General features: G+C 49.4%; 4 protein-coding genes across 4 annotated transcripts; 3 read left to right on the top strand and 1 right to left on the bottom strand.

Annotated features, from left to right (window-relative positions):
- The first annotated feature begins 2,033 nt into the window (after positions 1-2,033).
- On the top strand, positions 2,034-3,218 carry LOC6587558. The gene is made up of 2 exons (XM_002013998.2): positions 2,034-2,742; positions 2,806-3,218. Exons 1-2 carry the CDS (start codon positions 2,034-2,036, stop codon positions 3,129-3,131), a joined length of 1,035 nt encoding a protein of 344 aa, XP_002014034.1. The 3' UTR covers positions 3,132-3,218.
- A 1,075-nt stretch (positions 3,219-4,293) lies between these two features.
- Positions 4,294-6,169, bottom strand: LOC6587352 (wnt inhibitor of Dorsal protein). Its single transcript, XM_002013999.2, has one exon. It carries the CDS (start codon positions 5,467-5,469, stop codon positions 4,294-4,296), a length of 1,176 nt encoding a protein of 391 aa, XP_002014035.2. The 5' UTR covers positions 5,470-6,169.
- Positions 6,170-6,987: 818 nt separating this feature from the next.
- Positions 6,988-10,534, top strand: LOC6587353 (glutamyl aminopeptidase). Its single transcript, XM_002014000.2, has 7 exons — positions 6,988-8,278; positions 8,338-8,435; positions 8,502-8,819; positions 8,892-9,010; positions 9,078-9,163; positions 9,242-9,647; positions 9,718-10,534. The coding sequence occupies exons 1-7, from the start codon at positions 7,024-7,026 to the stop codon at positions 10,364-10,366; spliced, it is 2,931 nt and encodes a 976-aa protein (XP_002014036.1). The 5' UTR covers positions 6,988-7,023; the 3' UTR covers positions 10,367-10,534.
- Positions 10,535-10,882: 348 nt separating this feature from the next.
- LOC6587438 (glutamyl aminopeptidase) lies at positions 10,883-14,863 on the top strand. The gene is made up of 6 exons (XM_002014001.2): positions 10,883-11,106; positions 11,220-11,575; positions 12,247-12,391; positions 12,448-12,981; positions 13,060-13,991; positions 14,060-14,863. Exons 1-6 carry the CDS (start codon positions 10,915-10,917, stop codon positions 14,736-14,738), a joined length of 2,838 nt encoding a protein of 945 aa, XP_002014037.1. The 5' UTR covers positions 10,883-10,914; the 3' UTR covers positions 14,739-14,863.
- Positions 14,864-15,219: the final 356 nt, after the last annotated feature.

Consider the following 15,219-nt stretch of genomic DNA (forward strand, 5'->3'; position numbering starts at 1 on the left):
ACTGGCATTTGCTTTTATCGACGTGGGTCTTGGCCAGCCCTCTGGCGGCTACTTGAAATTCGACAGCCGGACATCGGAGCGTCTCACGGCACGAACGTGCGCCAAAACAAGCAAATCGTGCCACAGTGCGAGTACAAGTATGTCTCTGGCTCCGACTGGCTGACTGATGCCGAATCTGATGGCGTACTTCTTTGAATATGCATGCAGCCCGACACGAGGGCCCTTTTTGGGGGGGCCCAGCGCAACGCATTTGGTGCTACATAGGAACTTGGACTTGGACTTGGACATGGGCATTCTTTCACGACGCGTGTCTATATTGAGGGCAGCCGCCATACCCATGCCGTCGCCGCATCTACCCGATCGATTCGCTTTCATTTTTCGTCGCTGGCCGGTAATGATTTATCAGCTAATTAATAAGCAGGCGCTGCATTTTAATTTTCAATCTATGCCTGTACTTAAAATGCTTCACTCGACGGCATAGTAACGGAACGGTCATTCATTGATGAGTGTCTGGCGCAGGCCTTACCCTCTCCTCAACCCACACCCTGGCAATTCACTTTCGTTTACGGCATTCCGAAAATGATAATGATAATAGTACAAGCTAATTTCAGCTTTCAGGCAGGTGTACAGTAATAGTTCTTTATCTGACATCCAATAAATAATGGCAGTATGGCAGATAATCGAAATTAGTTTTACTTCCCAAAGGGCACCTTCATAGAACGTATCTGAATGCAGTTGGAAGTTTTCCACTTCTCTAAAACTTTTCCATCAATTCTGAATGTCTACGAATAGCTTTGCATTACTTATTCATTGATATTGACTTTAATATAACTATTGTGCCGTAAGATGGATCAGATCTGGGAGATATTGTATTTGTATTTATTTTTTTGTATGCTGTGACGTCAGATACATGGCGGATGGATTACTGGTCACTTGTTCAACGTTTTTGGACTGATACTATTTATTGTGGATTATCATTTTACAGATAAGATAAGATCGGGGATTTTGCGACTGTCGGGACATAGATTGACATAAATGTTATCGAGGCATGAGATTACAGCTATGGACATACATGTATCTCTCATGCAAGGTCCTCTTTCTTTCATGTTTTAACTTTGTTTCTTTTGCTAATTGGCTGGCATCACTGCTAATTGTGTGAAAGTAAATTAAGATACCTAATATGTGAAGCGGATTTTTCATGCCACCATCGATAGAATTTACTTTCTACTCTGGATTTTCAGTCTTAGCGCCCCTCCGCCCGGACACCTTGCAGAAGATCAGCTCTCTGTGCGCCAGTTTTGTCAACAACTTTCTCATGCAATCGCCGTCAGAGTTAATTGAAGGCGTCGCTGGGACTGGCTCTGTTTCGGCCTGCCTGTGGGCCAAAGAACCAAGCACGAACCGTTAGCAGGCTACTTAACGATTCGGTATTATTTATGGCTAATGCTGACGGTGTTGGTGGTGGTGGTGGTGGGGCCATGTAGCGGTGGCGGCGGCAAGGGGCAATTACAGCTAAAAGAAATCAATGAGCGAGATCAGTGAGAAATTGCAGGCCTACTCTAGATATTTTCTTCTTTCGAACTCGCAACGGGCCAGCAATGTTTTGACCAAGACCAAGACCAAGACATAGACATAGACGTCGACATCGAAGACTGGCAATTTAATTGAAGAGGATTCTGTTGCAAATCCAGCGCAAGAATCGTGTTCTATCGCTGGATGGGGCAACCTGTTGGTTCTGTGGCAGCTGTGTTCCTGCTTGGCGGCTACCTGGTTGCTGGTTGTCGTTGTCCGGCTGCTTGTTGGACGCTTTGCTTGGATGTGCTCAATTCCAATGCCAATTCCAGCATCAGAATGCCACTCGTCTGGCGCTGGCACTGGCAGCAGCCTGGCTCTCGGTCTGGCTGCTTTCTTCTAAGTTGATAAAATGCTTGGCGGCCGCTGATCGTGCCACATTTTGTGGCTGGCCAGTGCAGCGCGAACACATCGAGCGGAGCAAACAATCACAGATCGGCGACGGGTGACATGCAGCAGAGATGAGCAGCCTAGTGAGATTCCTTTTATTGAGTGTGCTCTGCACCGCCCTGACCAGGGGGCATGATGGCGGACAGGAGACGACCAGTGAGGCAGCGTCTGCCACGGAAGCGGCCCGGGGGCTGGCGAGTAGCTACGAGCCGGAGGACAAGCAGTCCCTGAGGAAGAACTCTCACATCTTCATGGGCATTTACAAGAACTACAAGAGCACCTATCTGGGCAACAAGACGACCAGTGAGTACAAAAAGCGTCTGAGGGACCGCGTGGGTGCTTCCCAGATAGCCAACAACGAGGCTGCCGAAGGCCCAGAGCCACAGAGCGACCAGGAGCAGCTGGAGGCTGCAGATGTCCTGGCCCAGGAGCTGCGCCAGGAAGCCAATGCCGAGGCCCTGCTCGAGGCCCAAACCGGGGCGCCCATCTACGATGACAACGAGACGTCAGCGGGCAAGAAGAGACGTAAACGCAAGCGCAAGGATCGCAACAAGAGGCGTGAGGAATCAGGTGCAGCAGAGACGGGGACAGCGACAGGGACAGGGACAGAGCAGCCCGATCTGCAGTCTGAGGATGAAACCATACAACGCTACTTTGTGGGCCCTGGCCTCAATGTCAGCCTGGACATGAGCAATGATATCGTGCACGTGAAGCTGGATGGCGAGAACCTCAAGGAGATCATGGCAGCTCGTTGGCTGACCACGGATAACAGCGAAGAAGGTGAGTCTGCTAATTTATGTAGGAGTAAAGCTCATCCCACTCAAACCCATTGAATCGTTCTAGGTCGCGGCAAGAAGTACGACATGATTACCAAAGTGCTGCCCCTCTTCATCCTGCCCTTCCTCATCCAGTCCGCTATTGTGCCGTTCCTGGTGACGAAGCTTAAGCTGCTGCTGGTCAAGTCAATCCTGGTGGGCAAACTGGCCATCTTCCTTCTCATAATCTCGGCCATCAAGAACGGCAACAAGATGGTCCAGAGCTACGAGGTCCCGTCCTACTGGGCCGGCGAGCCGAGTCGGAGATCCGAGCTGGCAGCTGCCGCCTCCTCAGCAGCCGCCGCCTACAACGGATATCGGGTGGAGGGCAAGCCGACCACTTGGATTAGCTAAGAAGCACCGGGCAGTTAGTACAACAATCTCAAAATGCATTAAGATTCGATTTTAGGTTGTAGGTCCTTTGGAATAAACATATAGACATCGGGTTGATTGCGTGTTTTTATCAAATGATGTGTGGGTCTCGAAAGTTGCAGAAATTACCTATTATTCGGACTCAATTGGTTCTGGATGAGCGTCAGAATTTTGCATGCTTTGCTATACATAGTGGTACCCAAATATGTCTGCTCCAAAATCCCATAGATATCCCTGATTTGTTGAGCCGCATAACGATTCACGATTCCTATTAGATCCACTAGAAACTATACAGCGTTGTCCCTTCTGCTTTGCAGATCGAGTTATTCCTTGCATGAACCGTTTAGAATCTTATTCTAGAATTATATTTCCCTCTACCATATTATAACCACCACTAATTTCCTCCTTCTTATTAAATTACTAATACTCACATACCTTTCTCGTAATTATTTGTAAATTTGAATGCAAGCTTAGCTCTTTTAGTAAGTTTAGTTATAATTTTCTTTGAATATCAGTTCGGTTAACAAATCACGCGACTTGCGACAGCGTCCCTCGGTCGGTTGGGCGGATGGAGGGCTTTTGCCTGGTATCCGCACGTCATCTGCTGGTGTCAGGGGCTACTTGATGGTGCAGACCTAGGAACACTCAGTGGTAATTCTTGTTCAACTAAAATTTCGCTTCGACCAATTATGTATTTAATGTTAATGGATATACAATGGGGCCTTTGCGTTTCAGAAATTCAAGTAGCAGTCTACTTTATGGCGTTGCAGATGTGTCTGTCTGACAATACCATCCTCCACCTGTCGTACACGTTTAGTTTTTAGAAAGCCAGAATAGTTTGTTATTTAAAGGTTGGGTTGTACGTTCGAAATAGAAAGAAAGCATTTCGTAATCAGTGGAAATGGCTTTCACATGCAGCAAGGCAGGCGAATGCTCTAACCATTGCAATTGCTACATAAATCAGTCTGTCTGTTAACAGTTTCAATGAAAAGTAATGGCACAGTTTTATGTATTACTCGTAAATTACGTATTTATTGATGGTGTTTGTGGTAGAAATAAATAAACGGTGGAAAAAAATAAATTAATTTAAATCTAAGTTTTTGTGAGGCTTGACCAGCGCCCCGCAGTCCAATTCTTGGCACCCCTAGTAGCAGGTGTACTGTCGTTCCAGCTGGACACAAACGTCGCACTGGAGCCGGAACCCCCAGACCAGTTTGCAGTTGCAACGCCGCTCGCTGCGCACGTGCTGGGTGCGCACTCGGTAGCCACAGACGCGGCAGAGCTGCTGGCAGGAGAGGCGCTCCTCCACCGAGCCGCTGCTATCTTTGGAGCACTGGCGGCCTCGGGTGCCCGTCCAGCGGCCGCTGGCCTCTGGTTCGCAATAATTTGGTGAGTCCTGCATGAAGACGAGCGAGTCGAGGGGAATGTTCTCCCACATGATCTTAAGATTGCTGGCAGTGCTGTCCAGCTGGATGGCGTCGTCGTACATCTGCAGCACGTCCTGGGCCACCGCCTCGAACGGTTTCAGCACTTTTACGCACTCCTCCTCGAGGCACTTGCCCTGCGGGCCGGGTTGCTTGCAGCGGCATTCCTGCACTAAGGACTGCTGCAGCAGCGAGCCGATCACCCTCTGGTTGTGGGCAGCGGCGCCCGAGCCGCTTCCAAACCGCTTCTCGTAGAGTTCCACGGCCTTGAGCGGCTCATGGGAACAGGGCACGTTCAAGGCGTTTCCTGTGCATCCGCAGCCGGCGATGACTCCGTTGGCGCAATCCTTGGTCAACGTATGGACAATGGAGGCCATGGAGATGGCGGCCACGTAGACATCCTCTCGCTCCGGCGTCGGCGTAGCCGGTGAAGTGTGCCGCTTGACAAAGTCCGTGCTGGGGCAGTTCCAGCGCTGCCACTTGAAGCTATCCTGGCAACTGGAAAGCGCCTGCTTCAGGCCCGCGCTGGTGATGGCCTCCCACGAGAGCGGTGCCTGGAACTGGGTGTACTGGTAATAGTTCATGGGCTCAATGACGCCCGCCGATGAGCCGGTGATGGCCAGGATTAGGTTGAGTATGAAGAACATTTTGTGTGTCGTGTGTGGTATGATGTGTTGTCTCCGTGCTCTCTCTAGCTCGACTGAATGGTGAATAGAGATGGCCTGCGAATTTATACCAGGAGCCAACGCCATCCTGGGCCGTACCCGTGGGAAATTTGGGCCTGGCCGAAAAACCGGAAATTTGTCTTCGGTTGGGATTTTGTGGAGAGACAAAAACTCCCAGCCTCGCACAAATAACCCACTGGTGGTCCAAATTGCGGAGCAGCCCTGTTTCATCCGGACCTACCTGCTCCACGGTGTGTCCGTGTCCGTGTCCGCGGGGGATGCTCTGCGCCGCTCTCAACTTTCCCACGCTTAAGCAGGTAGACCTCATGTGGCGCCTGACGTGCTCATGAATGAAATTTGCCCGATCTCATTCAGTCGGCGGGAATTCCCCGATTCCCACTGGACAATATCAATGCCCGTTGCCCGATGTCGATGATTCGGAATCGGGTTTGTTTGGGTTTTGGATTGTGTCTGTCCTCTCTGTCCTGTCTGGGTTTGTATCAGCATTTGATCCTGTATTTTGCCTGGCGGCAGGCTGGCCAGGCAAGCCAATTATATAACAAAACATATGACAAATAGTTTTTAGTGCTGCAGGCCTGGATATAATTTGGGAAATTAATTGCGCTTTGTGGTAAGCTGCTGGGAAGAATACCCAGCCAGGACTGTTGCTGTCCTTGTTGATGCTGTTGGTATTTTCAGCAAAAGTTAATACCCCGGATTAGGCCAAATGACACTTAAGACCATTGTCCGCAAGGCGAAAAAAGGGAATTTATGGTAAACTGATGAAAGTCGTGATAAGAAATGGAGATTGATAGTAAAACAAAGAAAGATATTTACGTTTACGTTATGGATGGTGGCCTCACACAAACAGACATATGCTCTTACAGTTTGAATCCTCAAGATATGAAGAAATGAATGGAATACTAATGAACAAATAGAAGAAATTATATACATATTAATCTTATCAATGAACTCATATTCATGGTACTTTAAAGATAATTGAGTTATGATAATACATACAACAACGTTTCCCGTAAATTGAGGTGAATTGAGATAGCAATAAATACTAATTTACAATGTCGATTGTTAAAGAACTTCATTCAACGACAAAGTCATTATAAATACACAAACGATACGGCGAGTAGTATGCCAGGCGTTGCGAAAATGTGTGCGGAAATTTGGTTGATTGGGTTTTAACACAATGAAAATACCGATTCTCTAATTAGGTCGAAAATCTTGCGGCACCGGAAAAGGGTTTTTTAGGCCTAAGCGCCGGATAATACAGGGAGAAACAGAGAGAGGGCGAGAAGCCGGGCAGGTAGTCTGAATTTTGCTCAATTGGTCTCCGTTTTCATATGCCCGGAGACACACACATGGGCATCGGCGATGTGGAAACTTAGAGAAGTGGCACTGGGAGTTTCTGGGCTCGGCTCAGTAGCCAGATTGGAATTTCGGATGGAAGAGGAAAAACGCGACAGATCTTTGGCATTTCTAACTTTAATCAAAGCGAAGCGTGCTGCCAGCGCTCGGCGCCATGACATGACAGGGCCAATAAATTAGAACGATCCTCGGGAGTACATATGTTTGCTCTCCGTCTAATACCAGTCGATGAGCCGGCGCACGATTAGATTAGCAATCAGCTACGAGCGGTATCACCCGTGTCCAATTAAGATATAGGGGCCCACTCGAGGGTGCTCGTGGTTACCTGGCTCCCAGCCCCATTCGGCTGGGCTTAGTGTCGCTTTGGATGCGGGCCGTACTGGATTAACGCGAGAAAGATTGAGCATGATTATCACAGCGAAACTGGTGGCCATCGGTCTGAGCCTCGCCCTCACCGCCTTCACCGTCTCCACCATTGTCCTGGCTGTGCAAAAGTCCAGTTTGAAGAGCGATCTCCGCGAGGCCCAAGAAAAACTTGATATGCTGGAGGCGGGCCTGCAAACGACGTCAACCAGCACGGCGGCTCCTCCGAGCACAGGAACACCTTCAGAAACTGACCCATCGATCCCTACCTCAGCCCCTGAAACCACAGCAGATCCGGTCACCACCGCAGCTCCCGTCACCACCCCAGCTCCGGAAGAGAAGATTGACTATCGCCTCCCCAGCCGCTTGGAGCCCACCCACTACGATCTTTATCTGTTCCCCAATGTGGAGACCGGAGAGTTTAATGGGCAGGAAACGATTACCCTTACCGTCCACGAGGCAACCGATACCATTGTCCTGCACTCCCTGGACCTAAACATTTCGAGCGTGTCAGTCCTTAAGCCCGACTTTTCAAGCGTGGAAGTCTCGGAGATCAGCTTCGACGCGGTTAGGGAGTTTCTGGTTCTACAGCTGGCAGAAGAGCTGAGCGCGGGCATCAACGTGGACCTACATCTGGGATTCGCGGGATCCATGGCCAACAAGATTGTGGGACTGTACAGTTCGTCGTATGTTAAGGAGGATGAGAGCCGCAAGGTGATAGCGACGTCCAAGTTCGAGCCCACCTATGCCCGCCAGGCCTTCCCCTGCTTCGATGAGCCGGCCCTGAAGGCCACCTTCCAGATAACCCTCGTGCACCCCGTCGATGGCGACTACCATGCCCTGTCCAACATGAACGTGGAGTCCGAAGTCAATCAGGGGGCCTACACCGAAGTAACCTTCTCCAAGAGCGTGCCCATGAGCACCTACCTGGCCTGTTTCATTGTCTCTGACTTCACCGCAAAATTCGTTGAGGTGGACACCAAAGGCATTGGCGAGACCTTTACAATGGGCGTTTACGCCACCCCCGAGCAGATCGGAAAGGTCGATTTTGCCACGGAAGTGGGCAAGGGTGTAATTGAGTACTACATTGACTACTTCCAAATCGAGTATCCCCTGCCCAAGCTGGACATGGCAGCCATTCCCGACTTCGTGTCCGGTGCCATGGAGCACTGGGGCCTGGTCACCTACCGCGAGACTTCCCTTCTGTACGATGCCGAGACGAGTTCTGCGACCAACAAGCAGCGCATTGCCTCTGTCATTGCCCACGAGTTCGCTCACATGTGGTTTGGAAATTTGGGTGAGTCCTCGACCTCCGCTCCATAGTCAATGAGTCCGGCTCATCTCTTCCGTTCGTAGTGACCATGAATTGGTGGAACGATCTCTGGCTGAACGAGGGCTTTGCCAGCTTCATCGAGTACCTTGGCGTGGATTCAGTCTTCCCCGAATGGAAAATGGCAAGTCGGCACTAGGATTGCTTGGATTGGTGGATTCATCTAATGATTATCCATATGATTCCATAGCGGGACCAGTTCATTTATAGCACATTGCATGCGGTTCTGACCTTGGACGGAACTTTGGGCTCCCATCCAATCATCCAGACCGTGGAGAACCCCGACCAGATCACGGAAATCTTCGACACCATCACCTACTCCAAGGGATCCTCGCTGGTGCGCATGGTGGAGGACTTTCTGGGCGAGACCATTTTCCGCCAGGCCGTGACAAACTATTTGAATGAGTACAAGTACACAACCGCCGAGACATCCAATTTCTTTGCCGAGATCGATAAACTTGGTCTGGACTACAATGTGACCGCCATCATGCTGACGTGGACAGTCCAGGTGGAGCAAAAGACAACGGACACAGATTCGTTAGAAAAATATTTCTAACCATTTTATGCAAAATATTTTTAGATGGGTCTGCCAGTTGTCACGGTGGAGAAGATCTCCGAAACTGAATACAAATTGACGCAGAAGCGCTTCTTGTCGAATCCCAACGACTATGACGCTGATCACGAGCCCTCGGAATTCAAGTGAGTCGTAGAACTTACTGCCCCATGCGTATCTGATCGAAACATTCGCACATACATTACCTTGCAGCTACCGCTGGTCAATACCCATCACATACACCACCAGCGGCGAGTCGACTGTGCAGCGAGTCTGGTTTTACCATGACCAGAGCGAAAGTAAGTGGTGCCATATGTATGCGAGGCAGCGCTCCTTCCCGGTTACCAATCTTCTCATCTGAGCGTTTTGATTTGCAGTCACCATTACTCTGCCAGCTGCTGTGCAGTGGATCAAATTCAACTCTGAGCAAGTGGGCTACTACCGAGTAAACTATGCTGAGGCGCTGTGGGAGTCGTTGGCCACAGAGCTTGTGGCCACGCCCAGTACCTTTAGTTCCGGAGATCGCGCCTCCCTGCTGAACGACGCCTTCGCCCTTGCGGACTCCACGCAGCTGCCGTATGAGACCGCTTTCGACATGACCAAGTATCTGGACAAGGAGGAGGACTATGTGCCCTGGAGCGTGGCCGCCTCGAAGCTGACATCTCTTAAGCGTACACTCTACTACACGACCAGCTACGTGAAGTACAAGAAGTATGCGACGGCTCTGATCGAACCCATCTACACGGCCCTCACCTGGACAGTGGGAGAGGATCACCTGGACAAGTAAGTGAGAGTCTCTCTCAATGACGCGTCCTTTCCACGAAACGTTGCTTACTCCTCATCTACTTCTCAGTCGTCTTCGGGTGACGGCCTTGAGTGCCGCCTGTTCCCTGGGTCTGGAATCTTGCCTTAGCGAGGTGGGAGAGCAGTTCAACAGTTGGCTGGTTAAGCCCGATGAGCGCCCCAAGCCAGATCTCCGCGAGACCATCTACTACTACGGCATGCAATCGGTGGGAAACCAAGAGATCTGGGAGAAGGTCTGGGAGCTGTTTGTCAACGAGGCCGATGCCAGCGAGAAATCGAAGCTGATGTACGGCCTAGCCGCTGTGCAGGAGCCCTGGATCCTGCAGCGGTACATTGACCTGGCCTGGAACGAGGAGTACGTGCGAGGTCAGGACTACTTCACCTGTCTGACTTACATTGCGGCCAACCCCGTGGGCGAGTCCCTGGTCTGGGAGTATGTGCGCGAGAACTGGCAGAAGTTGGTGGATCGCTTTGGGCTGAACGAGCGGTATCTGGGCAACCTTATACCGTCGATCACGGCTCGCTTCAGCACTCAGACGAAGCTCGAGGAAATGGAGTACTTCTTCGAGAAGTATCCCGAAGCAGGAGCCGGAACTGCGGCACGCGTGCGCGCCCTGGAGACGGTGAAGAACAACATTGTCTGGTTGGCCGAAAATCTCGAAGCCGTCGACGCCTGGCTGGACAATCAGCAACTGTAGATCGAGGTTGAAGCGGACGAGAATGAGTCCAGAAAGTGGCCATCATCGTACATTGGTCTTTTTTTTAGCTTGTACTCATATAATGGCTGCTATAAAGCAACTATGCTTAACAACTGAGAATAAAGATAAGCTAGTTTTGGGAAAAAACAAAAATTACAGCTCCATAAATAAGCAATTATCCATTCGTCGATTGCGTTAGTCCGTTCCGATAACCAGGTGCACTGCACTCGTGAGTGTGTGGATGTGGGTGTAGGCTGTTGTGACTGTAATTGATCCGATCCCATTTGATTTGATTGCGAAAGTTCGAATGCCATGCCGCCTCCATGAAGATCCACTGACGGGCCTTTCCTGTATCGCCATGTTGGCCATAATCAAACTTATTTGGCTAATTATCGACGTTGTTCGTAACGCTTGTATACACGAATATAGACTTCCAGGGCGCACAATCAGAATTTGTTATATGGCAGCTAATCGCTAGAGTTGGACGGGCCGGGTTGGCGGACTCTTAGTTGGCTATTCAGTCGTTAGCGATTGTTGGGATTGCAAAGATGTTCTTGTCGCGAAATTGGATGCAGGTGGTCCTGGCCTGGGCGGTGGCGGCTTTTGCCACGGCCACCGTAGTGGTTGCGGTGCAGAACGCGAAACTTGAGGCGGATCTGCGCGATGTACAGGAAAAGATTGACATCTACAAGGAGCTAGATGTGCGTCCAACCCTCCAGCGAGAGAGACGCGAGGATAATGTGAGTTATACTTTTGTATAGGTATATGTGCACCTGTTGCTACACACCTTCCTATTCAGATAATCGTTTGTTTAACAAATTTTCTGAAATTCAATAATATACTTGATCTGTAGATTGACTATCGTCTGCCCACTGCACTGTTGCCCAAACACTACGAACTCTACTGGCATCCGGACCTAGATACTGGCACCTTCACCGGCCAGGAGAAGATCACCATAGATGTCGTTGAGGCCACGAATCAAATCATTTTGCACTCTTACCTGCTGGATGTGACGAATGTTTATGTGCTGAACCGAGAGGTAGTGGAATATGTTTTGGAGGTGGAACGCCAGCTCCTGATCATAACGTTGACGGAGGATCTGGTGGTCGGTTCCAGCATCACCTTGGGTATTCTCTTTAACGGAAATATGACGGACAAGCTGGTGGGTCTTTACAGCAGCACCTACAAGTCGGAAGCGGGAGACCAACGGTAAGTAATTTTTTCTGGGATTTGAAATTCATTTTGATTATACTCGACATACGCTACGCGACATCTACATGCGAGCTACATTTTGCGGTGGCGACACTGCATAAATTGTTTTAAAAATTAGCCGTTATTTGAATTGTTGGTATAAAGCTTCGGATTTGTTTTCGCTTCTTTATTTATTGATTTATTGTTGTCTAGAAAACAAGGATACTGCTACCTACATTCACCAAAAAATGACAATGATCGAAAGTTTAAAAAAAGCCGAGATCTGGCAAATTTTATGGATATTTTTGTTGATAGTTCAATATTGAAGAGAGACTTTGAGGAAAAAGTTTATCAAGAATAATCTTCCTTATGGGATATAATGACTATAACAATACCAAAACATAAAGAAAAAGTGAACTCTTCTTTATTTTAATAGGTTAATTGGGTAAATAAGTAATTTTTGAATACATGTAGAAAATAATATCGATAGAAAGCTATATGGGAATCTGTTCTTTTTGAATTTTAATGTTTTTTGCCGTGGTGTAATTTTTGTCGAAATCGCCCATATACAAGCTAACGTCGCAACACACGGCACGGCAGAATTTAGTCATATTTAGTCAGATTTTACTCAGCGATCTAACGTAATTTTGACATCCTCTGTCAAAATCCGCCTCTGTTTTGTGTTGCAGAAACATTTCGTCAACGCAATTCGAGCCAGTCTATGCCCGCCAGGCCTTCCCGTGCTTCGATGAGCCGGCGATGAAGGCTACTTTCGCCATCACAGTGGTACATCCCACAGGATCTTACCACGCAGTCTCCAATATGAAGCTCTCCGTAAGCATAGTCATTATTAAATACCGTTTCCCAGCTCATCTAATAAAACCATTTAGGAATCCAATTATTTGGGCGAATACACGGAGGCCATCTTCGAGAGCACTGTATCGATGAGCACGTACCTGGTGTGCATCATTGTTTCCGATTTTGCCTCCAAGTCCACCACTGTCAATGCCAATGGGATTGGCGAGGACTTCACTATGGAGGCTTTTGCCACTCCCCACCAGCTGAACAAGGTTGACTTTGCTTTAGAGTTTGGAGCTGCCGTCACGGAGTACTACATCCAGTATTATAATGTACCGTATCCACTGACCAAACTGGATATGGCTGCCATCCCCGACTTCTCCTCCAATGCCATGGAGCACTGGGGTCTGGTCACTTACCGCGAGACGGCTCTACTCTACGACGAGAGCTACAGCTCGACGCTCAACAAGCAGTCGATCGCCGCCGTCCTGGCCCACGAGATTGCTCACCAATGGTTTGGCAATCTAGTTACCATGAAATGGTGGAATGACATCTGGCTAAACGAGGGATTTGCCCGCTACATGCAGTACAAGGGAGTGAACGCAGTGTATCCAGACTGGGGAATGGTAAGTCATGGGTCACCATTATAATCGTATGCAATGATATTCTTCTCGAGACTAATCATATTGTAATCTGCCTCGTAGCTGGAGCAATTCCAAATAATCGCCCTGCATCCTGTCATGGTCTATGATGCCAAACTCTCTTCGCACCCCATTGTCCAGGAAGTGGAGTCACCGGCTGAGATCAGCGCTATTTTCGACACGATCAGTTATGAGAAGGGTGGCTCGGTCATCCGAATGCTTGAGAACCTTGTAGGTTCCGAAAAATTCGAGGAGGCTGTTACTAACTATTTGGTAAAGTATCAGTTTGAAAACACGGTCACGGATGACTTCCTGAGCGAGGTGGACCTTGTGACAGACTTTGATGTGAAGCTCTTGATGCGCACGTGGACCGAACAGATGGGCTACCCGGTCCTGAATGTGTCCCGTGGGGATGCTGGCTTCCTCATTACTCAGCAGCGCTTCCTCTCCAACAAGGCCAGCTATGAGGAGGCTCCCGAAGACAGCGAATTCCAGTACAGGTGGAGCGTGCCCATCACTTACACCATCGACGCTTGGGAGGACGACAAGATCGAGAGCTTCGTGTTCGCTTACAATATTGACACGGAGGCAATCGCACTGGACGCTGATGTCCAGTGGATTAAGCTGAACGTCCATCAATTGGGGTATTATCGCGTTAACTACGAAGATAGTCTCTGGGATGCCCTCATCAAGCAATTGATAGCCTATCCCGCCCGCTTCGACGTTGCCGATCGCGCCCATCTTTTGAATGATGCCTTCGCCTTGGCCGATGCCAGCCAACTGTCCTACAAAGTTCCGCTGGAGATGACCGCCTACCTTGGCCAGGAGCGTGACTTTGCGCCCTGGTACGTGGCGGCTGAGAAACTTAAGGCGCTGCAACGCAGCCTGATGTTCAACGAGGGCTACGTTTCCTACTTGACCTATGCAAGGACTCTGGTTGACAGCGTTTACCAGGAAGTGGGCTGGAGTGTGGACGCGAATAACCACTTGAATAAGTAAGCACTGACCCCCTTCTCAGCCAACGATTCCCCTCTTACAATTCCTTACTCTTCCGACATTACAGTCGACTGCGGGTGTCCATCCTGTCCGCGGCCTGTTCCCTTGGCCTGCCCGACTGTCTGGACCAGGCAGCTCAGCGCTTCAACACCTGGCTTCAGAACCCCACCGCCGCCAACCGACCAGCGCCCGATCTGCGCGAGATCGTCTATTATTACGGCATGCAGCAGTCGACTAGCAACTCCGACTGGGATAAGCTATTTGAACTTTTCATGGAGGAAACGGATGCCAGCGAGAAGCTGAAGCTTATGTATGGGTTGGCTGGTGTTCAGGACGCCCAGTTGCTGTTCAACTTCCTCGTACTGGCCAGTGACGAGAGTATTGTGCGCTCCCAGGACTATTTTACCTGCGTGCAGAACATTGCTAGCAACCCCGTGGGCGAGCCCGTGGTGTGGGACTACTACCGAGAGCAATGGCCCCAGCTGAGTGCTCGTTTCGGGCTGACAAATCGCAACTTTGGCAGGCTGATTGCCCAGATCACGAAGAGCTTTGCCAGCCAGGTCAAGCTGGAGGAACTGCAGCAGTTCTATGCCAAGTACCCGGAGTCCGGGGCCGGGGCCAACTCCAGGCTGGAGGCGGTGGAGACCATCAAGTACAACATCGAGTGGCTGAAGCAGAACAGCGGTGACATAAGCGACTGGCTGAGTGGCACCTCCGTTCCGTTGACCAAGAAAAACCGATTGTAAAGATGGTCTTTACTGTACAATAAATGTTCATACGTAAATGTTTTAGAGCTAATTGGCAATTAGAAGGAATTGCATAAGAGAAAAACAAAATTTCCGCTCAAGTTCAATAAAATAAAGTTCCAAAATCAAACCATAAATAAAACCAAGAATTTCCTTTATTTTATCCAACAATGTGGCGATTTCTATGGCCCCAAGAAACGTCGATAACCATGCACTGGCTGTCCTAGCGCCAATCTTGATGGGGCGCAATCATCCTGGGTCTGCGACTGTCCGGCAATAAACTCCGATATACAACCTTGCAATAATATCATAAAAGTCTACACCCTAATGACCAGGCATAAACCTAAAGACTAAAGACTATTTATCTGGGCCCTGGGGATCGTGGATCGGGGAGCTATATGGCATGTCTAGATATCGTCCAGCAATCTGGCCGCAGTTTACCAAGTCCAAATTGTTGGGTCAAACTCGCAGTTTGCTTTTA

The sequence above is a fragment of the Drosophila persimilis genome, unplaced genomic scaffold (genome assembly GCF_003286085.1).
Source record: "Drosophila persimilis strain 14011-0111.01,24,50 unplaced genomic scaffold, DperRS2 tig00000000-arrow-pilon, whole genome shotgun sequence".
Lineage (NCBI taxonomy): Eukaryota > Metazoa > Arthropoda > Insecta > Diptera > Drosophilidae > Drosophila > Drosophila persimilis.